The following is a 26,823-nucleotide window of genomic DNA, read 5'->3' as shown; positions in this document are numbered from 1 at the left end:
CTCTGCTGGCCTTTCCTAAGATCTGCGGCCACGGGCATGCTCTTGTAATTGGCATCTATCAGTCTTGGTTCCTTACGCTTTTATTTGAGGAACCTTTCTCCTTTTATTTGAGGAGTTGAGATGCCTCCTGGTTTCACTGATGGAGGTGTTTGTGGTTCTGCTTCTCATCCCCCTTGTGCTTTTGTAGGATTTCTGAGAGAAGTGGAGAAAAGTGGCAACCGTACTGTAATCTGGTAAAATTTTAAAATATGACAATTCCAAATGTTGATATTATTGGATTGTATTTTAATATTAATCCTGGTGTACTTTCTGACATTCTTATATGAGTTTGGAAAATTTGGCTGGATATAATACTAATATTTATCGCTTGACCCACTCCTCACTTTGCCTGAAATTGTGTGCATGAATGCTCAGCTGTGTCCAACTCTTTGGGACCCCGTGGACTGCAGCCCGCCAGGCTCCTCTGTCCATAGAGTTTTCCAGGCAAGACTACTGGAGTGGGTTGCCATTTCCTACTCCAGGGAATCTTCCCGACCCAGGGATCAAACCTGCATCTCTTGTGTCTACTGCATTGACAGGTGGATTGCTTACCATTGAGCCACCTGGGAAGCCCTTGCCCCTGAGATTGCTTGGGGACAAAGAAAAAAATGATTAAAATGGGGACAATTAGAAAGGCCCTAATATGTTTTTCATGAGGTATATCAATAATATAGTCATACCATCCCTCTTTCTCAAGCCTCTAAGGCAATTCCTAGATGAGGATCCAGCTCATTCTTTGTTATGGGGCTGTCCTGTGTGCTGTAAGATGGCAAGGTCACCATGTCTGCCAAGGAACCTCAGAAGGCTAGGTGAGTATTAGCTGCAATACCTGCCGCCCCAGTCTTAGTCAGTGATGGAAAAACCATCTCAGAACTGTCTCAATTGGCCATTTATGTTTGATAGTATGAGACTGGTTGATGATAAGCAATGCATCGTAAAACTTTCAGATGGAAAAGAGAGTGTTTTGTGGACCATTTGTTTTTGGGTATCTGTGTGTGGCAGTTTTAAGTTGTTAGTTCTTAAAATCTTTTAAATGGCAACAACTGGACCAAAAATCTGTCAGAGAATTTTGAGACTCATTAAAACCAAATTCAATGAGAGGATAAAAAAAAAAAAAAACCAACAGTCTTCATCACCTAAAATCAACAGTGACCATGGACTATGGAAAACTCAAAATAAAATGTGCAACGTTTGCGCTGAGGAAAGGTGCCGATGTTTTGTGTGGCTAGTTGGTATGCAAGCCTCTTTTTAAGAAATTACCTCTTCCCCTTAATGGGAAGAATTGATGGGAGGGTGATTCCTCTGTGGCCCCATGAATCAACAGGAGAAAGTTGGGCCACTTGTAAGCTTTTCCCGGGAAGCTTGATTCTGGAGCAAGTGACCCTGGGATGATGAAAGCCATCAGAGGCACCTTTTGCAAGTCTAGCTGCATGGCAAGTGGCAAGGATGGCAGCAGTGGTGGCCTCTTGGCAGGTGGCTGGCCCTGGGAGTCACTGTGCTTCCAGCTTCTTCTTTTGGGGGGCCTTTGGTGTGTCCTTTGAGTCTTGCTGGCCCCCACAACTGGTCCTCCAGTTTTTCCCACCCCCGTTTAGTAAGCACCCCCCTTCCCCATGGCTTTCCAATGAGTTCTCTTTTGCTTTGCTCAGGTTGGGCTGGTTTGTTTTCATTGTTAGAAACAAGAGGGAATTAGCAAAGGAGACTGAGAAGCTGATTGGACAACTGAGAAAAAGGAGATTTTTCTGGAAGCCTGTGAAAAAACGGTTTGTTTCAGGAAGCAACTGGCCAAGAGTTTCAAACTTCAGGGCAAAGTCAAGCAAGAGAAGGAGTGAAAGGTATCTCTTAAACTTGCCAATTCAGAGGTCAGTATCTGGGAGGAATGTGTCCAGCGACAGGGGAGCAAGGAGTACCTGCCAGGTGGAAGGAAGGAAACCCTGGGTGTGCAGGAGCTGCCCTGAGGCAGCTTGGCTGTGTGGAGGGAGGTGCCATGGTACCACCTGTCTGCCAGGTGCCCAGGACCAAGGGTGAGCTTTTAAAGAATAGAGAAACTGTAGAATGTTCGGGGGCTCAAAGGAAAGCCGGGAGAAGGAAACTAAAGTTATAGACAGGGTGGGGGGGGGAATTAATGGGCTTACACCTTTTAAATGTTTACTAAGTGTGGTGGTTCAGACGGTAAAGAATCTGCTTGTCATGCAGGGGACCCAGGGATTGAACCTGGGTTGGGAAGATCCCCTGGAGAAGGGAACAGCTACCCACTCCAGTACTCTGGCCTGGAGAATTCCATGGACTGTATGGTCCATGGGGTTGCAAAGAGTCGGACACAACTGAGCGACTTTCACTTTCACATCACCAATACTCTTGCCTGGAGAATTCCATGGACAGAGGAGCCTGGGGGGCTATACAGTCCATGGGGTCGCAAAGACTTGGACCCCACTCACACTTTGTTTTTTTCACTCTAGTATGAGACAAGTTTCCTGAGGAGAAGGGGGTTCAAAGCAAAATCAGAGGGAAGGAATGGCTTGGGACTGGAGGAGGGACATCCTCTCCATGTGAGACAAAAAAGGGAAGAAATGGGGGAGATGGTGGAGGTGAGGGAAGGCGAAAACGTCGAACTTGCATTGAATGACTTGAATCCGGGGTGTTCAGTAGGCATTGACTTCAGCTGGGATGAACTATGGTGAGTGAGTCACAAAAACACCTGCCAGAGAGAAGGCCCGGGGCTGAGACGAGAGGTTGGCGGAGGTGGGGGAGTCGAGTGAGCTCGCTGGAGGCCTGAGCAGGCCAGTCAGAAGCCCAAAGCATGGAGAGCCTGTCCTCAGGCTGAGGGTTGTGTGTCAGAGCAATCTTGCTTTGGGACCAGGGGGACAGTGTCGCTGTCCGTTGTCCCCAGATGCTTCCCACAGGTGGAAAGTGGAGACAAGGAAATTCTAATTTTTTAAGGACCTACTGTAGCAAGGACCTAATGTGGCCACCAACTCTGAGGCACCAGGAATGGAGCTGGAAATCATGCCCTGGGCTTATTCATTTGTTAGTCTGTTCTGGCTTTTAAATTTAGCACCATCTTGCTAATCTTAAAAGGGGGCGGGGGGTGGTGGTGGTAAAGGTATCAGCTAAATTTTCCCATTGATTGTTTAGCTTTTTTTCTTGAATAAATGTTTAATTTTGGAATAATTTCAGATTTAATGTTAATAATTTCATAAAGCTTGCAAAGAGGGCTCCCATATACCCTTCAGTCAGTTTCCCCTAATGCTACCATCTTATATTACCATGTACCTTTGTCACAATTAAGAAATCAACATTGGTATAAATCACTGCAGATGGTGAATACAGCCATGAAATTAAGACACTTGCTCCTTGGAAGAAAAGCTATGACAAACATAGACAGCACATTAAAAAGCAGAGACATTACTTTGCAAACAAAGGTCCATCTAGTCAAAGCTATGGTTTTTCAGTAGTCACGTATGGATCTGAGAGTTGGACTATAAAGAAAGCTGAGCACTGAAGAATTGATGCTTTTGAACTGTGGTGTTGGAGAAGACTCTTGAGAGTCCCTTAGACTGCAAGGAGATCAAACCAGTCCATCCTAAAGGAAATCAACTCTGAATATTCATTGGAAGGACTGATGCTGAGGCTGGAGCTCCAATACTTTGGCCACCTGATGAGAAGAACTGACTCATTAGAAAAGACCCTGATGCTGGGCAAGACTGAAGGCAGGAGGAAAAGGGGATGACAGAAGATGAGATGGTTGGATGGCATCACTGTCTCAATAGACATGAGTTTGAGCAAGCTCCAGGAGTTGGTGATGGACAGGGAAGCCTGGTGTGCTGCAGTCCATGGGGTCGAAAAGAGTCAGACGTGACTGAACTGAACTGATAACTGTGCGTAGCTAAATTGCAGAATGTACTCAGATTCCACTGGTTTTCCCCCTACCGTCCTTTATCTGTCTCAGGCTCAAACCCAGGATCCCCACATAGCATTTATTATTTGTTTTTTCAAAAGTAGGACTTAACTCTGTGCTATTTCTCTTGTACAAGTTTTACAAGAAGAGTTTGAACTTTTCAAGATCGTCAGCCGAACCAGTCTGGAAAGCTTAAACTCTGATTGCATTTCTTTTATTACACTAATTTGCAAATCAAATACACACACACACAAACCTTACGTTTCAACCACAGGTTGCTGTTCCTTGTACTTTAAGGACAAAAACCATAAATTATATTATATTTGTATGTTTTAACAGTTTCTTATAAATTCTCCTTAGTTCTAGAAATGTTTGCAGCCAGCACAATTGGATCTGCTCACACACGCCTTGGGATAAGGATGGGGAGGCAGTTTTCCATGTGTGCCTGCCCATGATGAAATGCATTTTTAAAAGACAGAAAAAGAGATGATGCCATCTATCCAGCTAGCATTTGGTGTTTCCTAAGGCTTTTTTCTTTAAAAGATGAATATAAACTAGGCAAGAGTAAATGCTTCTCTTTGGGGCCACATCTTAGTTTTCTCTTGCAAGGTTTCAATTGCACTACAGCGGAGAATGCATTTCCGATTTGTAAATACAACAGCCGTGGAGATCGCAGCAGAGAAAGCGAAATCACGACATTTCAAAATCTACTTTTGTGCCCATCATTGCTTTTCTCTCCACCAAAACTAATCTTGGTGCGACCCAGATGGGACTCGAACCCACAATCCCCAGCTCCGGAGGCTGATGCCTTATCCATTAGGCCACTGGGTCACCACAGGATCCGGGTTCTCACACCGTCCTCTTACGTGATGCCATCATCGTGCCCCGCCCCCGCGCTTTGTGGCCTCACGTCAGGCTGCTTGCGATTTGGGAATCGCCGCCAGTGGCTGCAGCACGCGCCTGCGCCTTCGGCCTGGCCCGCCGCCCTAGTCTCTAGGCGCATGCGCATGAGCTACCTCGGCGCCGCCGCGCTGTCCTGGTACTGCTCGGCAGGCACGCAGGCGGGTCTGGGTATCTGTGGGAGGGGCGTGCTTTTCCTTAGGTTCTTTTCGGGAAGGGTCTCAGTCTTGACTGTATACTAGACGCTCTTGGGGGGAACTTTAAACAAAATTCCAATGCATGGCCTCCCCCACCCCCGTTCTAATTGTTTACCCGGGCAGGCCCAGGCCTCTGCATTTGGGCATGTCTGCCGCCTTCCTCTAGCGTGAGGTCCCCACAGCCTTACCGTCCCTAACAGTCTACCCCTTCTCCTTTGCCGCGTTTGTTCTATATATGTTAATTGGATAACTTTTTATGTGCTGGGAACTGTCGGGGGTTTCCAGGGTGAACAGGCTTTTCTTTAAATCTGCCCCGCTGCTCCACTCACCTACATCCATATTTCTCCCCATCTCTTCTTTCCCTCCAGATTAAAGAGAAAATAAACAACAAGGTCCCTACATACAAAATAATGCGAATTTTGTTTTTATCTTAAAACTAGATGTTGGATAAAGATTTAGAGATTTTATGGTTCCATGCATAATACCTTTTTGCTTGTTGCACATAAATGTGCTTTTATTTTTTTTTATACACTTCTTTCTTTTTAGACACATAATACCTGTTCACTGTAAAATTGTTTAAATAAAAATAAATAAATAAATAAAATTGTTTAAATAGGGGTGAGCCAAGCAAAGAAAATTGAAACTGACTATAATTCTAGTGTTCAGAGTCAACCACTGTTAACATTTTGGTGTGTTTTTTTCCAATTTTATGTGTCTGTGTGTCATGTCAGTTTTACTACCTGTGGATCCTGAGTCATCCAGGAAATACTTTTCACAGACACTAGGACATTATCAGTGAATAATAACTAATCACACAGCAACGATGGTGCAGACGCGATGCTAAGTAGAACTGCCACATTATTGAGTCCAGGCAGTCAGACTAAGCTAGTAATAATAGTTAGGCTTCACCTTTGTGCAGTGGAGGGGGCGTGGTTGTTGGCTAGCTTCACTTAAGAACGTCTTTGATAGTCAGTTCAGTTTAGTTCAGTCGCTCAATCATGTCCGACTCTTTTCGACCCCATGGACTGCAAAATGCCAAGCCTCCCTGTCCATCACTCAAACTCATGTCCATTGAGTCGGTGATGCCATCCAACCTTCTCCTCCTCTGTTGTCCCCCTCTCCTGCCTTCAATCTTTCCCAGCATCAGGGTCTTTTCTAATGAGTCAGTTCTTCTCAACAGGTGGCCAAAGTATTGGAGTTTCAGCTTCAACATCAGTCCTTCCAGTGAACATTCAGGACTGATTTCCTTTAGAATGGACTGGTTGGATCTCCTTGCAGTCCAAGGGACTCTCAAGGGTCTTGTCCAACACCACAGTTCAAAACCATCAATTCTTCTGCACTCAGCTTTCTTTATAGTCCACAACTCTCACACCCATACATGACCACTGAAAAAAACAGCTTTGACTAGACGGACCTTTGTTGGCAAAGTAATGTCTCTGCTTTTTAATATGTTGTCTAGTTTGGTCATAACTTTTCTTCCAAGGAGCAAGCGTCTTTTAATTTCATGGCTGCACCATCTGCGGTGATTTGAAGTCCAAGAAAATAAAGTTTGTCACTGTTTCTACTGTTTCCCCATCTATCTGCCATGAAGTGATGGGACCAGATGCCATGATCTTAGTTTTCTGAATGTTGAGTTTTAAGCCAACTTTTTCACTCTCCTCTTTCACTTTCATCAAGAGACTCTTTAGTTCTTCCTCGCTTTCTGCCGTAAGAGTGGTGTCATCTGATATCTGAGGTTTTTGATATTTCTCCCACCATTGTTGATTCCAGCTTGTGCTTCATCCGGCCCAATGTTTCTCATGATGTACTCTGCATATAAGTTAAATAAGCATGGTGACAATATACAGCCTTGACGTACTCCTTTCCCTATTTGGAACCAGTCTGTTGTTCCATGTCCAGTTCTAACTGTTGCTTCCTGACCTGCATACAGATTTCTCAAGAGGCAGGTCAGGTGGTCTGGTATTGCCATCTCTTTAAGAATTTTCCACAATTTGTGGTGATCCACACAGTCAAAGGCTTTGGCATAGTCAGTAAAACAGAAGTAGATGTTTTTCTGGAACTCTTGCTTTTGTGATGATCCAACGGATGTTGGCAATTTCATCTCTGGTTCCTCTGCCTTTTCTAAATCCAGCTTGAACATCTGGAAGTTCACGGTTCACGTACTGTTGAAGCCTGGCTTGGAGAATTCTGAGCATTACTTTACTAGCATGTGAGATGAGTACAGTTGTGTGGTAATTTGATCATTCTTTGGTATTGGAATGAAAACTGACCTTTTCCAGTCCTGTGGCCACTGCTGAGTTTTCCAAATTTGCTGGCATATTGAGTGCAGCACTTTCATAGCATCATCTTTCAGGATTTGAAATAGCTCAACTGGAGTTCCACCACCTCCACTAGCTTTATTCGTAGTGATGCTTCCTAAGGCCCACTTGACCGCATTCCAGGTTGTCTGGCTTCAGGTGAGTGATCACACCATTGTGGTTATCTGGCTCATGAAGATCTTTTTTGTATAGTTCTTCTGTGTATTCTTGCCACCTCTTCTTAATATCTTCTGCTTCTGTTAGGTCCATACCATTTCTGTCCTTTACTGTGTCCATCTTTGCATGGAATGTTCCCTTGGTATCTCTAATTTTCTTGAACAGATCTCTAGTCTTTCCCATTCTATTGTTTTCCTCTATTTCTGATCCTTCCTCTGATCATTGAGGAAGGCTTTCTTATCTCTCCTTGCTATTCTTTGGAACTCTGTATTCAAATGGGTATATCTCTCCTTTTCTCCTTTGCCTTTAGCTTCTCTTCTTTTCACAGCTATTTGTAAGGCCTCCTCAAACAACCATTTTGCCTTTTTGCATTTCTTTTTCTTAGGGATGGTCTTTATCCCTGCCTTCTGTACAATGTCATGAACCTCCGTCCATAGTTCTTCAAGCTAATCTCTGAAGATCTAATCTAATCCCCTATCAGATCTAATCCCCTGAATCTATTTCTCACTTCCACTGTATAATCGTAAGGGATTTAATTTAGGTCATACCTGAATGGTCTAGTGGTTTTCCCTACTTTCTTCAATTTAAGTCTGAATTTGGCAATAAGGCGGAGAAGGCAATGGCACCCCACTCCAGTACTCTTGCCTGGAAAATCCCATGGACGGAGGAGCCTGGTGGGTTGTAGTCCATGGGGTCGATGAGTCGGACTGAACGACTTCCCTTTCACTTTTCACTTTCATGCATTGGAGAAGGAAATGGCAACCCACTCCAGTGTTCTTGCCTGGAGAATCCCAGGGACGGGGGAGCCTGGTGGGCTTCTGTCTATAGGATCGCGCAGAGTTGGACACGACTGAAGTGACTTAGTAGTAGCAGTTGGCAATAAGGAGTTCATGATCTGAGCCACAGTCAGCTCCTGGTCTTGTTTTTGCTGACTGTATAGAGCTTCTCCATCTTTGTCTGCAAAGAATATAGTCAGTCTGATTTCAGTGTTGACCATCTGGTGATGTCCATGTGTAGAGTCTTCTCTTGTGTTGTTGGAAGAGGGGATACTATAAGAATTATTAATTTAAATCCCAACCCTTGAATACATGTTTTTAATATTTTATGTGACAAAATGGGAATTATGCATAAATCACTTCTACCAGATAAACAAAATTCAGTGAACGTCTCTTGAGGAAACATTTTGTGCGGTATTTGAGTTGCGGGCTAAACTAGTTGCCTTTTGGATGGAACACAGTTCTTACTTGAAAGAATGACTGACGGACTATGATTATTCAGACTTGGCCACACTTGAGTTTGCTTCTCTGGTTCAGCATCATTCTCAGGCTCACATCATTATAGCACACAGTCCATTGGAAGAGAGGGGATATCTCACAAAAGTCTCAGTAAATATTTTACTGTATTCTGTTACATCTTCATCAGCAAACCAATTCCTGTGTCTGGGGGATGGAATGGGATTGGTTTAGGCCACACTAGGCCCTCTCCTGAATCTCCATCCCAACTACAATAGGAAGATTTGAGGGGGTGGGGTCTGTGCTTTCCCAGGGCAAGGTATCTGTCAAAGGCAACTTTCACTGTTGACATTTTACTTCTCTTTCAGGTTGTTTTCAAGTGCAAGTACAGAATAGTGGTCAGAGAGCATGGATCCTGGAAGGACAGGGCCTGGGTTTGAGTCCTGTCTCTGCCATTTACTCCTGTGTGAATGTGGACAAGTTACTTAACCACCCACTCTTCTCTTCTGTGAAATGGAACAGATAATAATGCTACCTCACAGAGTTGTGGAGATTAAATGTATTCATAAAGATAAAAAACTTAGAACACTTCTGGGCACATAGTACCCAATATTTATTTGTAAGCAAAAGAAGACCCACTATAGCTAGCTTAAACAACAAAGGAAGTGTACTGGATGATGTATTTGCAAAGTCATATAATTGCAGCCTTTTGAGGTAAGGCAGGGTATTGATCAAAGTTTTCATGCTTTCTCTCCAATTGTCTTACTGGATTTCTAGGATTCGCATCTCTCAGTTGAGAACAGAGCCTGCTTTCCTACCTCTCATCATTAAACAAAAGGCATAGGCTTCCCAACTGAATGAATTTAGGTCACATGACTGCCCCTGAGCCATTCACAGTAGCCCAGAGAATGCCCTGTAGAGACTGGTTTAGAGGTGAAATCCTACCACCTTGTGCATTTAGGCGGGTAAGATTATGCTGATTGGTTATGTGGGAGTAGAATGAACCTCCATGACTGCCATTACTGCTACACAATGAGTGAGGCTGGCAAAAATGCCTGCAGGAGGGACAAAGTTCATTGTTTGAATTCATAGTAAAAAAGAAAAAGCCAATACAGCTTTTCTTAAAAATACCCTTCTCAGAATACAGAAAAGCTGCTGATAACTATCACTGATGCTTTTTTTAAATTACAAGAAAATGCAAACATTTTATTTGAAATATATAAAATATAGCATACATCATAACTATAACAATGGATGAGTTGAACACAGACTATAAATAAATAACCGCATATAAGCTCAATTGTCTTGAATTTGATGATTATGGTGTGGTAATAGAATGTCCTTATTCTTAAAACACAAGCTGAAATATTTAGGGGTAAACGGACATGATTTCTCAAACTTACTCTCAAATGGTTCAAAAAGTAATATGTAAAAGCCATGTATATATAAATAGAGGTACACGCGCGCTTGTGTATACATATACATATATGTGTATACACATCAAAATAGTAAATTAACATTTAACAAATATGGATAAAGATTTGCAGTTCTTTTGTATTTGAAATGATTAAAAATAAGACTGGAGAAGCAGGCATTAATCTTTTGTTAACATAGTTCTGCCTTCTATGCAGTCTTTTATGACACAAGTTAATAACAGGAACAACTAAAAAATGCAGCCCGTATCTGCCTTACCCCTCCCCTCCATGATGACCAGAGACCCCGGCCAAGTTCTGAGTCCTATCGGGAAAAATGCATAGCAATATATTTCTTTATTAAGATTTTTAAAGAGAATTATTTTGGGAATCATTTGTGGTACTTAGTTAAGGCAAACATTCAGGAAAACGACCAGCCACCACACAGCGGTAAACACATGCAAAGAGCTAACCCTCCGACCAAGATGGACAGGGAACCGGCCCTGCGCACTGCATGCCGGGATCTGGAGTTTTTCTTCTCCGCACTGCCAGGCTCTCGGGGATCGCGCGGCCGCTCCCTTATCTCGCGATGCTATCCTATCTTCTTCTGGGCCCTCTGACCCCCTCCCCAGCTAACGTGTTTTTCAAATCCACCAATGGGCGTATAGCGTAAGCTCGAACCAGCCAATCGGAATGCGGAGCCACCGGGAAATTTAAATCGCGCCGGCCGGCTGCACGAGCCACACCGTCCTCGGGCTGACCGTGGTGGACGTTTAGAGGCAGCAGATCCCGCAGCTTGTGCGCCGCGCACCGCCTCCGGTGGACGCTTGAGCCTGCTGTGTAGGTACGAACTGAGGTCGCGGTGCAGCTGGAGCGGCAAAGGCTGGTCCGTAGGCCGCTCTCGGATTGCTGGAGGCGGGAGACGAGTCTCGGGGTAGACGCCCGGCCAGGCTTTGGCCTCTCTGGTCGATGAGGCCTCGGGGGCGTAGTTCGTTGACGAAACGGGTGTTTCACTGTGGATGCGAGTGCATGGGCTTCAGTGCCCGTGGCCTTGCGAACCGCTGCAGTCGCTTTTGAGTAAGAATTAAGAGTCAGGCCCGAGGACGAAAGCCTCGGTAGGGGGCCCGGCGCCTCTGGCTCCTCCTCCGCGGGTTCCCGCTGCTGCTTCCCTGAAATGGGGGTGGGGAAGGGGGTAGGGGAGGGGACTGGAGATGGAGGTGGCAGTTGGAAGTGCAATCTCTTAATTTGTAAGCCTTGGGTTGGCTGTGTCACAATTTCGTAAAAGAACAGAATGGAATTAAAGATAGCCACTTTGAAGGAGGACTTTTGTGATATTTTGGGAGATTGCTCTTAAGTAGGTGAGTTTGAGTGGAACGCAGCTGATACAGCCTCATTTAATGCATTCACTCAGAATTTCTGGAAATGAAAATGTGCGAGATGCTGAACTGCGTCGCAGGTGTTCAGGGTGGGCAGGAAATTTTATGAAAGTTTATACAAATGTTAACTACGAATCAGATTTTTAAAAATTTTCAAACGTGCAGAATGTATCTGTTTTGGCCATTTAAAGCCTCGGAGCCTCGGAGAAGGCAATGGCACCCCACTCCAGTACTCCTGCCTGGAAAATCCCATGGACCGAGGAGCCTGGTGGGCTGCAGTCCATGGGGTCGCTAAGAGTCGGACATGACTGGGCGACTTCACTTTCACTTTTATGCATTGGAAAAGGAAATGGCAACCCACTCCAGTGTTCTTGCCTGGAGAATCCCAGGGACGGGGGAGCCTGGTGGGCTGCTGTCTGTGGGGTCGCACAGAGTAGGACACCACTGAAGCGACTTAGCAGCAGCAGCAGCAGAGCCTCCAGAAGATCTGAATTTGTGGCCCGTACGACATAGATTTTAACTGTAACCTTATTTCCCCTACGTTGTCTTCAGTTAACTATTCATGGATCCTATATAGAGTCTAGAGCCACGCTGTGCAGTGTGGTTGTCACCAAACGCATGTGGCTGGTCTAAACTGAGTTAATGCCGTAAGCGTAAAGTACCTGCAAGATCTCAAAGAATTAGTATGAAAAAAGAATGCAAAATAGTTCAGTAATTTTTTGATGTGTTGAAATGAGAAAATAGATATTGGAGTAAATAAAATATATTATTGAAGTTAATTTCATTTGTTCCTTTTTGCTTTTAACAATCGTGGCTACTAGGAAGCTTAAATTTATACAGCTTGCATTATATTTCTGGTGGACAGTACTGCTCCTGGAAGCCTCAGCCCTTCAGAGGGGAGGGGCCAAATATAGTTTGGCCAAAACTCCTTTTCCATAGTGCTGAAAAAGGAAGTTCCTCCTCTAGTATGGAAATACGAATTGAACGTGTATTTGGTAATTCCCTTAATGCTTATGTTATTGCCAAACAAAGTAATAAAAAGGAAATTTTTTTCTCTCCCTCATCTTGCAGCTTTCTCCCTTTGTCTCATAATCATGTCCACCAATGAGAATGCTAATTCACCAGCTCCCCGCCTTAACAGATTCAAAAACAAGGGGAAAGACAGTACAGTGAGTACCTTCTGTTGTTTTCCTAGTATTTTTTAAATGGGAAGGTATTTGGGAAGGGCGTCAAAACTTTGAGTGAATTTGAAAAATTGTCCTCACTTGGCAACTAACACTGATGTAATAGGTGAGATGATATGTTATCTTTTCTCAAGGAAATGAGGCGTCGCCGAATAGAAGTTAATGTGGAGCTAAGGAAAGCTAAGAAGGATGACCAGATGCTGAAAAGGAGAAATGTCAGCTCTTTTCCTGATGATGCTACTTCTCCACTGCAGGAAAACCGCAACAACCAGGTGAGGATATTTTAGCTTATGAATTACGGTAAACCCAGAAAATCAAAATGAGGCCTTTCTGAGATATTTAAATAACATGTCTTAGCTTTGTGGGTTTTAAGTGTCAAATGTGAAGATGTGTTTTTGTGTGCTCCTGGTCGGTAATTCTGACGGGTTATCTTTTCCCCGCCATCCTCTGTAATCTCTGGAAGCTGATTCCAAGGTTGTCTTTAGCTCTGATCTACCCTTCAAGTTTCCCTGCTTTTCCAGTTGCCAGCTTTTACTTTGAGTTGGCCATTCAAGTGTTCAGTGAAAGTTAGTATGTCCAGAACCAACTTTTTTTTTCCCTGTCTTTTTCTTTTTCTTTCTCTCCCTTTCCCTTTCTCCCTCCCTCTCTTTTTTGGTACTTGTCACCAGCTTTTTTCAGGTCTTTTTCCTCAGCTGTCTCTTGATTTTCTTTCTGTGCCACATACTGTTTACCTAAAAGTTTTCTTAAAATACTGCTTAAAACATCTTAGAAACTTTATGATTTTAAATCCTTTTTTAAAGGTTTTTTTGAAATTAGACCCATCTTAGAGTTCTACTCATGGAGACTTCATGATTTTATCAGAGTGAATGATTGAGTGAAAGTCTCTCAGTCCTGTTCAGCTCTTTGCAACCACATGGACTATACAGTCCATGGAAGCCAGAATACTCAAGTGGGTAGTCATGCTCTTCTCTGGGAATCTTCCCAAGCCAGGGATTGAACCCAGGTCTCCCATATTGCAGGTGGATTCTTTACCAGCTGAGCCACCAGGGAAACCCCATCCTGGATTTTTAAATTTATCTTTCATCTTTTAAAAATATTGGGCAATTTCCTGCTTTTTTCCCCCACATTATGCTTTCCTTCAGTTCTCCTCATTTTATCAGTGTTCTTTCCCCCCTACCCACACTGAATTCCACCTGTGTTCTGTTTTTCAAGTTTTATAGTCAAATCCCATCTTCTCTTTATAACACTTCTAGGTCATCCTAACAGGAAAAATGCTCCCTTCCCAGAATTCCTGTAGCACCCCATTCTGCACCACAAATGGAGAGTAAATTCTGTATAGTGCTATATACAGTGTTTTATATATATAATCATTTGTTCTATGGTTGTTCAGATTTTACATTTTCCTTGTTGTAAGGTTTTAGGGAGAATGTGATACTGTCTTTTTGAGTTAACTGTAGCTTGGTTCTCAGACAAATACTACAGTTACCTCCAATCTGTAGTCACTACCTGTAATGTTTTTTTTTGTTTGTTTGTTTGTTTTGTTTTTTTACTTTATGTGAAGAGCCAACTCACTGGAAATGTAGTCACTACCTGTAATGTTTATGTGTGCTACACCACTGGCGAAATGCATGGATAACAGCCTTAGCTCTGCAGATTCCCCGAACATGGCCTCTGACTCGATCCCTTTTCCCCTAAAAGCATATCTGAATACAAGTGATTGAGACTAATGTAGGAATAACCTTCACAGTGCTCTAGTCCATTTTTTTAACCTATTCACAGCTACTTTTTTTAGTGACTAGATGCTGGGATACTTCATCACTTAAGACATCATTTAGTCATGACACCAAATTTGAGGATTGTTTTATATATTAAATAATATTTAACAGGTGAATTTAAATGTGGGACAAACTTTTAGTAACTGATTATAAACATAGAAATGTCTTCATGTTTGGATTGCATTGTATTTAATCTTAAAAATGATAATTTGAAAATTAATTTCCCTGTTCTTGTAGGGCACTGTAAATTGGTCTGTTGATGATATTGTCAAAGGCATAAATAGCAACAATTTGGAAAGCCAGCTCCAAGCTACTCAAGCTGCTAGGTAAGTCTTGTCTTCTGTAGCATGAGTAAACTAAGAAATCAGCCTTTTTACATTTTGCGATGGCAGGTGGTGCATAGAGTAAAGGTTAAGCCAGGCCTAGGCGAATTTTCCGGAGAAGGCAATGACACCCCACTCCAGTACTCCTGCCTGGAAAATCCCATGGATGGAGGAGCCTTGTAGGCTGCAGTCCATGGGGTCGAGAAGAGTCGGACAGGACGGAGCAACTTCACTTTCACTTTTCACTTTCATGCATTGGAGAAGGAAATAGCAACCCACTCCAGTGTTCTTGCCTGGAGAATCCCAGGGATGGGGGAGCCTGGTGGGCTGCCGTCTATGGGGTCGCACAGAGTCAGACACGACTGAAGCAACTTAGCAGCATCAGGCCAGTTTTCATTATAATCTTTGCTAATCTAAAATTTTCTGTAGTTGCCTAAAATTACATCTACCTCCAGTGATAATTTTTTGACATACTTAAGAAATGTTTTTTTGTCACTGGCATTTCAAGTCAGTGTCAGGAAAGTGGGATTAGCACACTCATTTAGAATGGTTCATCCATTTAGGAAATAAATATATTCTATTTATTAGACTCTTCCCACCCGCCATACATAACTATCTGTGACATCCATATTATAAGGGTTGATGATCTCTGCAGCCTCACAGCGGGGAGAAGCAGGTCCCATTGGCAGAAGATCAGGGAAACGTGTGTCCCCACTGCTGGCCAGAGTAATTCGGGCTAATGGACTGTGATGCTGTCGTACTGGCCAAGTGTTTAAGAAGTGGCAAGATCTAAAATAGATTTCTGCAGAGAGAAGGGTTCTGCGTCATTGGTAATATTTCAGTTTTGGAAAAAGTAGTTTAAGACACTACCTGTGGTAGCACCATGCAAACAGTCTGCTCAGTTTCTCTTAAATTCCAGGATATCTCAGCATTTAGTCTTCACTGTAAAAGGTTACTTAAAGTTCTAAACTCTTGGATTAAGATGCATTTTAAATTGTGTTTTTTATATGAACTTGTTTGGTCTCGAGTTGGCATTTTAAATTGTTGTGTTTTTTTTTTTTTTCCCCCGTATGAACTTGTTTGGTTAATCACCTTCAACTTTTGTTTCTCTTTTTGCTTACCCATAGGAAACTGCTTTCTAGGGAAAAGCAGCCCCCTATTGACAACATAATCCGGGCTGGTTTGATTCCAAAATTTGTGTCCTTCTTGGGAAGAACTGATTGTAGTCCCATTCAGTTCGAATCTGCTTGGGCCCTCACTAACATTGCTTCTGGGACATCAGAACAGACCAAGGCTGTGGTAGACGGAGGCGCTATCCCAGCATTCATTTCTCTGTTGGCATCTCCCCATGCTCACATCAGTGAACAAGCTGTATGGGCTCTAGGAAACATTGCAGGTACTTGGATTTGAAATTGACTGAATGTCTCCAGTCATACTGAGGTTGGCAGAAATGTCTTAGTGTATTTGTTGCATCAAGACACTGGTGTACTCAGTAACTGAAATTAATGGCGCTAGACAGGTAGTCATGGTTAACTTAGCTGCTGTCTTTTTTTTTTAAGGTGATGGTTCAGTTTTCCGAGACTTGGTTATCAAGTATGGTGCAGTTGATCCGCTACTGGCACTTCTGGCTGTCCCTGATATGTCATCTCTAGCAGTAAGTTACTTACCATAAGTCAACGTTTCTCACTGATTCTCATTTTTCTACCCCCCTTAGAAAACAGCACTTCATTGCGTTTTTCTTTCCCCCCAGTGTGGTTACTTACGTAATCTTACCTGGACGCTATCAAATCTTTGTCGAAACAAGAATCCTGCACCCCCCTTAGAGGCTATTGAGCAGATTCTTCCTACTTTAGTTCGTCTCCTGCATCACGATGATCCAGAAGTATTAGCTGATACCTGCTGGGCTATTTCCTACCTTACTGATGGTCCAAATGAACGGATTGAAATGGTTGTGAAAACTGGTGTTGTACCCCAACTTGTGAAGCTTTTAGGAGCTACTGAATTGCCAATTGTGGTAAGTTGATTTTCAAATGAGAATATAAAGTATAAGGAGCACAATCAGTTGGTATCAATATTGACATTGTATATTTTAGGCCATAATGAGCCTCTTACCTGTCAAAACTTTTAGGGTGTAGAGATTTTGAGTACTGCTGGAATAGATAAAAGATAACTGCCAGCGTCAACTTTTTTTTCCTTTCAGACTCCTGCGCTCAGAGCCATAGGAAATATTGTCACTGGGACAGATGAACAAACACAGGTTGTAATAGATGCAGGAGCACTTGCCGTGTTTCCCAGTCTGCTGACAAACTCCAAAACTAATATTCAGAAGGAAGCTACGTGGACTATGTCAAACATCACAGCTGGCCGCCAGGACCAGATACAACAAGTTGTGAATCATGGATTAGTCCCATTCCTTGTTGGCCTTCTCTCAAAGGTACTATAGCCTTAGGACTTAATGGGCAGGCACTTGGTAGAGTTGTACTTCTTAAGATTCTTAATGTACTAATGCTAGGTTCTATTTAACAGTCCTTTGCTAGATAATAGTGACCTTTTTACTTTAGCTTGGATAGAACCAATTGGAAGTCTTAATCACTTTCTTCTAAAACAGTAGTTTTGGAATCTTATGGCCATTCTGAAATAAACCTGTTTCTTTATGTTAATTAGGCAGACTTTAAGACACAAAAGGAAGCCGCATGGGCTGTGAACAACTATACAAGTGGCGGAACTGTTGAGCAGATCGTGTACCTTGTTCATTGCGGCATAATAGAGCCGTTGATGAACCTCCTCACTGCAAAGGATACCAAAATTGTTCTGGTTATTCTGGATGCCGTTTCAAATATCTTTCGGGTAAGGCTTAACAAGACGGCATTTGTTTGAATTTGGACTCGATAATTGGTGTACCATTTAGATGATGGAGTGAGGGGCAGCTGAGTTTACTCAGTTAACCACAGAATCAGAAAACCTGTTTATGTGGGCCACACTCTTGATAAAAGATGTGGCAAAGGATTATGAGAGAGAGAAAGGAGATGACAGATGCATGATGTGACCTGAATTGAGGCCAGGTACGTAGATGAACGCTGTTCATACACATTTATTTTGTCAAGCATTAGTTCCCCTAATTTCATACTAAACTTTGGTGAAATTAAATTTGAATGACCTGGTTAATTATATTTTTCTTTTGGTTCCATTCCCAATTGATCAAAGTGTGATAGCACATGGCACTTGATCGTAATGTTTAATGGGTTTAATGGTCGCTTGGTCCCACCGAACAACTTTAAACCTCTGAGTATGGAAATTTTTACATATTCAAAGTTGAGTTTGTAGTAATGATCCCTAATGTATATATCACCTAGCTTAAATAATTTGTCAACATTTGGCCTCTCTTTCTCCTCACCCTTTTATTTTGAAGCAAGTCAGTTATTTCATTTTTAAATATTTAGTCTCTCCTGAAAGTTGAGGACTTTAAAAACATAGCTAGCCATGATAATCATTTGTGTATATACCTAATAGATTCTTGATATCAACAAATAGTCCAGTTAGGGGAATTTCTTTTTACATATCTTAGGTTATTACCCTTGAACAGTGGTTCTCTTGCTTGATTTCCATACACCTTGGGATTGTCTGGGGTGCTTTTATACCAGTAATTTTCTATTCCCATCACAGACCAGTGGGCCTGGATATAGTGTTGTTTTTTAAGTTACCCAAGTGATTTTGATACACAGGAAAGGTTGAGAACTACAGTAACATCTTCATGGCTGAAAGCTACAAAAGTAGCTGCGAAGAGCGAGTACAGATCTGATTCCTTTGAATTGTTAAAAATGTGCAGTTGCATTTTATCTCATAGGGTTGTGAAGGAACTGCTAAGTGTGTGTTTCTGTCTGATATATATTGATAGTCAAACATAGACATTGTTTTCTTCATTAAAAGAGTTCATTTAAAGTTTAGTCTTCTAAACGTGGACTTTTTTTCAGGCTGCTGAGAAACTAGGTGAGACTGAGAAACTTGGTATAATGATTGAGGAATGTGGAGGTTTGGACAAAATCGAAGCTCTGCAAAACCATGAAAACGAGTCTGTGTACAAAGCGTCATTAAACTTGATTGAGAAGTATTTCTCTGTAGAGGTGAGTAAACTGGTGGTATTGATAGCTGGGAAGGTTAAGCCCCTAAGATATTTTTTCCTCATACTTTCTTAATGAGTCTTGATAAACATAGTAAAATATCAGCATAAGTATGCTATTGCATATAACATACATGTTTGTTCCTCTAATGTTTTGCTTGATAATAATACCATCTTTTAACTTGAAATATTAAAAAGTCACCAGTTTACTTTGGAATGAATAACCTCACGAATCTTAGAATGAGAGTCAGTTTGTGTAGGAGTTGGAGAAGTGGGCCAACCCCACAGCCATCCTCTGGCCTAATAGGCTGTTTTCTTCTTGACTACTGAAGAGTGACAGGTTAAGGAAATCTCTTTTTCTGTTATTGTAGTAGCATTTTAAAAAGTAACTTATTTTTGTCTGTGATGGGTCTTTGTTGCTATGCAAGGGCTTTCTCTAGTTATAGCGAGAGGAAGCTACCGTCTAGTTGCGGTGTGCAGGCTTCTCATCACGGTGGCCTCCTGTTGCGGAGCACAGGCTCCAGGCCGTAAGGGCTTCAGTAGTTGTGGCTCATGGGCTTCGTTGCCGCACAGCACGTGGGGTCTTCTCCGACCAGGGATCGAACCCATGTCCCTTGCGTTAGCAGGCAGATTCTTAACCACTGGACCACCATAATTATGGGAAGTCCCATAATTTTTTATTGAAGTATAGTTGATTTATAGTGTGTTTAATTACTACTATACAGTGAAGTGATTCAGTTACACATACATATATTCTTTTCCATTATGGTTTATCATAGGATATTGAATATAATTCTCTGTTATACAGTAGGACCTTGTTGTTAATCCATTCTGTATATAAAAATTTACATTTGCTAACCTCGACCTGCTACGCCATCTCTTCCCCCAATCTCCTCCCACTTGGCAACCACCTGTCTGTTTTCTATGTCCATGACTATGTTTCTGTTTGGTAGATAGGTTCAATTGTGTTATATTTTAGATTCCACATATAAGTGATATGTCGCTCTGATGACTTACTTCACTTAGTATGATAACCTCTAGTTGCATCCCTGTTACAGTAGCATTTCTTAACCTCAGGCAAACTTCAGTAGCCCTCCCTCCACTATTTGAGTTATTAAAATATGGTTCAAGATTAAAAGTGAAATATGCAAATGAAGACCTTAAGAGTGAATACTTACAGGTGTTGTGCTAAGTGAAATGAGTCAGACAGAGTAAGACACATACCATAAGATTTCTCTTGTATGTGGGATGTTTGAGGCGGGGGAAAAACAACACGTCAGCTCATAGAACAGATGGGTGGTTGCCAGAGGTTGAGGGTGGGAGAAATGAGTAAACTTTTTTTGTTTTTGTTTTCAGCTTAAATAAATTGAGATAAAAGAGTAAAGTGTAAATATAGATTGTTAGGCAGCTACCTCTTAGAAATGTGCCAAATTTATGGGATTATATTGTTTTGTTTTTAAATATTTGCAGGAAGAGGAAGATCAAAACGTTGTGCCAGAAACTACCTCTGAAGGCTACACATTCCGAGTGCAGGACGGCTCCGCTGGGACCTTCAGCTTTTAGATGCGTACCCGAGGTTAACGCTGTTCGTTGTGCACTATGTTTGGTATAAGTTTGTCTCACTGTTTCTCTACTAAGAACTCTTTTTAAATGTGGTTTGTTATTGTAGCACTTTTTACAACAAAACTATACTTGAACAGTTCCAAACTGTACATACTGTATGAAGCTTCTCCTCTCAATGGGTTTCTTGTTTCTATGTGGAATTTCATATCTTGCAGTGTCCTGTAAATAAAGATTAAATTCCACCCTTTTCTTTACGTCACCATGCCAATGTGTTACTTTCTAATGTAGACCTCTCACAGGTTGCGAACGAAAGGGAGTTGAACTGAACCCATGTGACTGCACTGGGGTGTATCTGGTGGCAGGCAGCGCTTGATGTAAGGTCTGTCATGTCATCAAGGATACAGAATCGATAGCTTCCTGTCTGCTTCTGAATTCTGGCTTTGCTCTAGGCTGCTTCCCCGTTTGGTTGGTGAGAAATGGCCCTTGGAATGTCACGGGACATTTTTCACTGGACAGGTTTTTCACCAAAGAACAAATAAAATTTCCCAGAACCCCTCAGCCAGTGTCTTTTTAAGTCATACTGGCCACTGGGATAAAAATCTTAAATTTAATCTTAAATTTCTCCTGGAGTCACAAGTGGAATTCATTCCTCCCAACGTTCAAGGCTGAAAGTGAGTTCAAGGCTGCACCTGGGAAAATTTGACTGGTAAGGGGTGGGGTCCACGTATTGAGTCTGGTCCTTGTAATTCCCAGGTGCCGTCTGGGTTGTGAAAGCCACCACGTTAGCAGAAAAGGAAGGGGTCGGGTAGAGTCTTAACTACAGTATCCCAGAAGTCTTAGGAAAGCAAAAGGCATCTCTAATCTACTACTGTCAGTTTCCACTTTGTGGATTATTGGAACAATGAGCAAATGCTTCATGGAGATAAAAGCTATGATGGCGGGCATGGGGTGGAAGACTCAAGTTGAACACAATTTATGACCTACTGTATTCAGTAAGACAAGATAGTTCTTCGAGTCGGTTGTATAATGCAAGGAATTGCCATTTACCTCTCAGTGGGTCCAAGCCCTTCCCCTGTTCACCGACATATACGTTTTGCCTTTTGTAGGTAACAGGGTTTTTTAAAGTTCTCTTCTCAAAGGTGGTCATCTTGTTGGGGAGCAGAAACGCTTCAGCTGATATGTATTTAAAACACCTCCAACAGCCGAATTCTTAACATGGAACATGAAACCTGTTACAGGTGTTCCTCTTAAGTGCAGGGCACCTCATTTGGAGCCCTAGTGTTTTCTCAGCTTTCTCTGTGCAGTCTTCAGGCAGGAGGACAGAAGTAACCAGACTGGAGCTCTGTCCTCCCTTCCCTGCCTAAGTCTTGCTCCACTCCCCTTTTCCCTCCCCTTCCCACAACGTGAATCCCTTCTTAGTTGCTGCATCCGAAAGTCTTTAGCCTGAGAAAATGTGGAGATGAGCCTGCACATCCGAGGCTTTCACTGTAAGGTAGGTGGAGCTTTACGGTTTTAAAGGCACTAGTGTAACACACTTTGATAGGAGTATGAGGCCCGGATTTGTTAGCGTGAAGGCATGACTTGGTGAAGTCATGGACAGGAGACAGCTGCTTTCCAAAAATACATTTTCATGTTTTAGATAAAATTCCTAACATGCTAGTTTCCTTGAAAATCCAGAGAGGCATTTGTATGTTTTTATTGAACTTAACTAGATAAAATCTAATGCCTTTTGAGTTTTTATATTCAGCTTGATTTTAAGAAGTGACAAAACAGCCCCCAAATTTTCCCTCCTGCATTAAATGATAATTTCTAAATTATGGGCTTCCCAGGTGGCTCCGTGGTAAAGAATCCACCTGCCAATGAAGGAGACTCCATTCAATCCCTGGGTCAGGAAGATACCCTGGTGTGGGAAATGGCAACCAACTCCAGTATTCTTGCCTGGGAAACTATGGGCAGATGTGTCTGATGGGCTACAGTCCATGGGGTCGCAGGGTTAGACACACCTGAGTGAGCATGCATGTGTAAATTGCATTAACATACTGCATTTTTAAGCTGCTAGCAGTTTTAAATCTCATCTAAGATTTTAATAAACCATCACTGCCTATGATGACTTCATTTTTGTATTGTAAGGAAGATGGGAAAGCAAAGTTTCAAATATCAAAGTAAAAACTGCTGATACTTATTTTGCTTGTTGAAAAATCTTTAAAAAGTTAACAGGAAAAGATTGAATATCAGTGCTAAGTATTTCCTGAGTGTTTTTTAAATTAGTTTTTTATTGTAGTATAGTTGCTTTACAATGTTGTATTTGTTTCTGCTATACTTCCTGGAGTATTGATTCTTTAAATTGCCAATGTATCTTGGCTTTAAAATCCTATCAAGCAACTTGACTATTTTTAGAATAAGTTAGGAAATAAACTACGAGCAAAGCTAGTGGAGGTGGTGGAACTCCAGTGGAGCTATTTCAAATCCTAAGATGATGCTGTGAAAGTGCTGCACTCAATATGCCAGCGAATTTGGAAAACTCAGCAGTGCCCACAGGACTGGAAAAGGTCAGTTTTCATTCCAATCCCAAAGAAAGGCAATGCCAAAGAATGCTCAACTACCACAAAATTGCTCTCATCTCACACGCGAGTAAAATAATGCTCAGAATTCTCCAAGCCAGGCTTCAACAGTACGTGAACGGTGAACTTGCAGATGTTCAAGCTGGTTTTAGAAAAGGCAGAGGAACCAGAGATCAAATTGCCAACATCCTCTGGATCATCGAAGAAGCAAGAGTTCCAGAAAAACATCTGATTTCTGCTTTATTGGCTATGCCAAAGCCTTTGATTGTGTGGATCACCACAAACTGGAAAATACTAGACCACCTGACCTGCCTCCTAAGAAATCTGTCAGGAAGCAACAGTTAGAACTGGACATGGAACAACAGACTGGTTCCAAATAGGGAAAGGAGTACATCAAGGCTGTATATTGTCACTGTGCTTATTTATCTTATATTCAGAGTACATAATGAGAAACACTGGGCTGGATGAAGCACAAACTGGAATCAAGATTGCAGGGAGGAATATCAGTAACCTCAGATGTGCAGTGACACCATCCTTATGATGGAAAGCGAAGAACTAAAGAGCCTCTTAATGAAAGTGAAAGAGGAGAGTGAAAAAGTTGGCTTAAAATTCAACATTCAGAAAACTAAGATCATGGCATCTGGTCCTACCACTTCATGGCAAATAGATGGGGAAACAGTGGAAACTGACAGACTTTAGGGGCTCCAGAATCACCGCAGGTGGTGACTGCGGCCATGAAATTAAAAGACGCTTGCTCCTTGGAAGAAAAGCTACAACCAACCTAGACAGCATATTAAAAAGCAGAGACATGACTTTGCAGACAAAGGTCCGTCTAGTCTAAGCTATGGTTTTTTCAGTAGTCATGTATGGATGTGAGAGTTGAACTATAAAGAAAGCTGAGTGCAAAGAATTGATGCTTTTGAACTGTGGTGTTGGAGAAGACTTGAGAGTCCCTTGGACTGCAGGGAGATCCAGCCAGTCCATCCTAAAGGAAATCAGTCCTGAGTATTCACTGGAAGGACTGATGTTGAAGCTGAAACAATAAACTTTCGCCACCTGATGCAAAGAGCTGACTCATTTGTAAAAACCCTGATGCTGGGAAAGATTGAAGGCAGGAGAAGGGGATGACAGAGGATGAGATGGTTGGATGGCATCACCGACTCAAGGCACATGAGTTTGAGTAAACTCTGGGGGTTCATGATTGACAGGGAGGCCTGGCATGCCACAGTCCATGGAGTTGCAAACAGTTGGACACAACTGAGCAACTGAACTGAACTGAGGAAATAAACATTTGTTTTCTCAAGAGTGTTTGTTTTCTTCTCCTCATCCTCTACCTTTCTGTGACTGCCTTATCCCTGAAAAGAAATTCTGGATAATTCTTGTTACAGTACATCCTTGTTAAATAGGATTTTTGCTTCGGCATTAGGCGTCTTAAATTGCTCTTATTTATTTTGCACTTTCCAGAACCAAGTCAATTAAAACCAAAATTGTGCTCATCAAAGTGGCATGTTCCTTTCCATTATAAATAGCAGTTTTTGTTTGTATGGGCAGTTGGGAACCTTGTGAGCCACAGGACCCCAAGTTCAGAAGGCCATTAAGGGAAGTGTAGCTGGCTGCTCCTTCCCTCCCTCCACCCTAGCTGAAGCTTGCCAAGACCCAGCTGGCTGATTTTGCAAAGCCCTTGAAATATGTCATTAATGGTGCTTGCTTTTGAGATTGGGCTGTTGACCTAATTTGTGATGAACAAAACCTGGCCAAATCATGCCGTGCTCCCCTCCCTGCAGGGAAAGTGTTCGTGAAAAGTGTTTAGCAACATCACCGATTTAAATAACCTCAGCTAATAAAGATGATAGAAAACACTCCAGCTATCAAGTAGGATTTTTTGAGGACAGAAGAGCAATTTAATTTTGAGCATTTGTATGTTAAATGGCATGTTGTTGGCATCGTTTGAAAGCAGAATTCTGGTGTCTATAAACGCCCAGTTCCTCCTAAATATTTGGGACAGTTTCATAACACTGTGTAGGAGTTGTACACAGCAAACCCTCTTAAATTGATCAGTTTGTGCATTCCTCTCAGGCTTTTCACAATAAAAAATGTCTCCCTATCCTAGTTCCTAGAGTGGTGCAATGGAATGGACTATTAATTAGGAGCCAGATCAGCCTAAGTTAAAAATCTGTCTCTACTGTATTTTAGTGAGCGTCCTTTGGGTTATCTGTGTAGCCCACAATCCCTCGTGGGCTGTACCCTGCAATAGGTTACCATATAATGTCTGATTACCATATAATAGCAGTATGCTAGGTAAATATTGTAGTCATAGAACAGCTATTCCCCACTTTTTTTTTTTTTATGTAATTATTTTCTGTTTGGGCTGCACCACACAGCGTGTGGGTTCTTGGTTCCTTCACCAGGGATGGAACCCACACCGCCTGCATGAGAAGCATGGAGTCTTAACCACTGGATTACCAGCGAAGTCCCTATTCCCAACCTTTAACAACAAAGGTTTCTTTGCTGTTCTTCCACAGACCTCTATTTTGATATTTACCTCCTCAGTTCAGTTCAGTTCAGTTCAGTCTCTCATTCGTGTCCGACTCTTTGCGACCCCATGAATCGCAGCACGCCAGGCCTCCCTGTCCTTCACCAACTACCGGAGTTCACTCAGACTCCTGTCCATCGAGTTGGTGATGCCATCCAGCCATCTCATCCTGTGTCATCCCCTTCTCCTGCCTTCAGTCTTTCCAAGCATCAGGGGTCTTTACTAGTGAGTTGGCTCTTAATATCAAGTGGCCAACCAGTGGAGCTTCAGCTTCAGCATCAATCCTTCTAATGAATTTTAAGGGTTGATTTCCTTTAGGATTTACTGGTTTGATCTTGCTGTCCAGAGTCTTCATCAGCACAATAGATGGAAAGCATCAGTTCTTCGGCGCTCAGGCTTTGTGGTCCAACTCTCACATCTGTACATGACTACTGGAAAATCCATGACTTTAACTATATGGACCTTTGCTGACAAAGTGATATCTCAGCTTTTTAATATGCTGTGTAGGTTTGTCATAGCAAGTGTCTTTTAATTTCATGGCTTCAGTCACCATCTGCAGTGATTTTGGAGCCCAAGAAAATAAAATCTGACAACATATAGGCCTTTACTTGTGATACGAAGCTGCTTAGGTGAGCAAACATTTTACCAAGAAACAATCAAACAAAGCTGTGTTTTCTACTCTGAATGAGGTTGAATGTTTAGAACTTGAACAGATTCAGGTAGGGATGTGTGTTCGTTAGTTTCCCAGTCATGTCTGACTTTTGCAACCCGGTGGACTGTAGCCCATCGGGCTCCTCTGTCCATGGAATTCTCCAGGCAAGAGTACTGGAGTAGGTTGCCATTCCCTTCTGCAGGGGATCTTCCCAACCCAGGAATTGAACCCAGGTCTCTTGCCTTGCAGGCAGATTCTTTACCATCTGAGTCACCAGGGAAGCCCTCAGGGAGAGAGATTGGAAGCTTAGTCATAAAAACAAAGGAATTTGAGAAAGAATTGGATGACTCAGAAAACTTTGAATTCATTCAAAATGAATGAAAAAGGATAATATAAATACATAAATATTAGTAGGCTGTTCCAACTGTAGTTATGAAAGACATGATTTTTTAGCAAAACTGTTGGATTACAAGAGAAATGTGGAAAAATACATAGAAATGAGAAGACCTTTAAAAACTGGCTTAAACCACATTTTTAGATGACCAGTGACTATCCCCACTCTTAATTTTTGTACATCTTTTCAAACAATT

General features: G+C 42.2%; 1 protein-coding gene and 1 non-coding gene across 2 annotated transcripts; one reads left to right on the top strand and one right to left on the bottom strand.

The window, feature by feature from the left end:
- Nucleotides 1-4,692: 4,692 nt before the first annotated feature.
- On the bottom strand, nt 4,693-4,765 carry TRNAR-CCG. Its single transcript has one exon. It is a non-coding gene; the product is annotated as a tRNA-Arg (tRNA).
- Nucleotides 4,766-10,862: 6,097 nt separating this feature from the next.
- On the top strand, nt 10,863-20,746 carry KPNA2 (karyopherin subunit alpha 2). The gene is made up of 11 exons (XM_027517775.1): nt 10,863-10,993; nt 12,597-12,694; nt 12,844-12,981; nt 14,722-14,810; nt 15,935-16,203; nt 16,367-16,461; nt 16,558-16,821; nt 17,008-17,241; nt 17,472-17,654; nt 18,779-18,928; nt 20,395-20,746. Exons 2-11 carry the CDS (start codon nt 12,620-12,622, stop codon nt 20,485-20,487), a joined length of 1,590 nt encoding a protein of 529 aa, XP_027373576.1. The 5' UTR covers nt 10,863-10,993; nt 12,597-12,619; the 3' UTR covers nt 20,488-20,746.
- The last annotated feature ends 6,077 nt before the right edge of the window (nt 20,747-26,823 follow it).

Source organism: Bos indicus x Bos taurus, chromosome 19 (assembly GCF_003369695.1).
Source record: "Bos indicus x Bos taurus breed Angus x Brahman F1 hybrid chromosome 19, Bos_hybrid_MaternalHap_v2.0, whole genome shotgun sequence".
Classification (NCBI taxonomy): Eukaryota; Metazoa; Chordata; class Mammalia; order Artiodactyla; family Bovidae; genus Bos; species Bos indicus x Bos taurus.
Note: the sequence above shows the minus strand (reverse complement) of the source record. Positions and strands in the feature narration are given on the sequence as shown.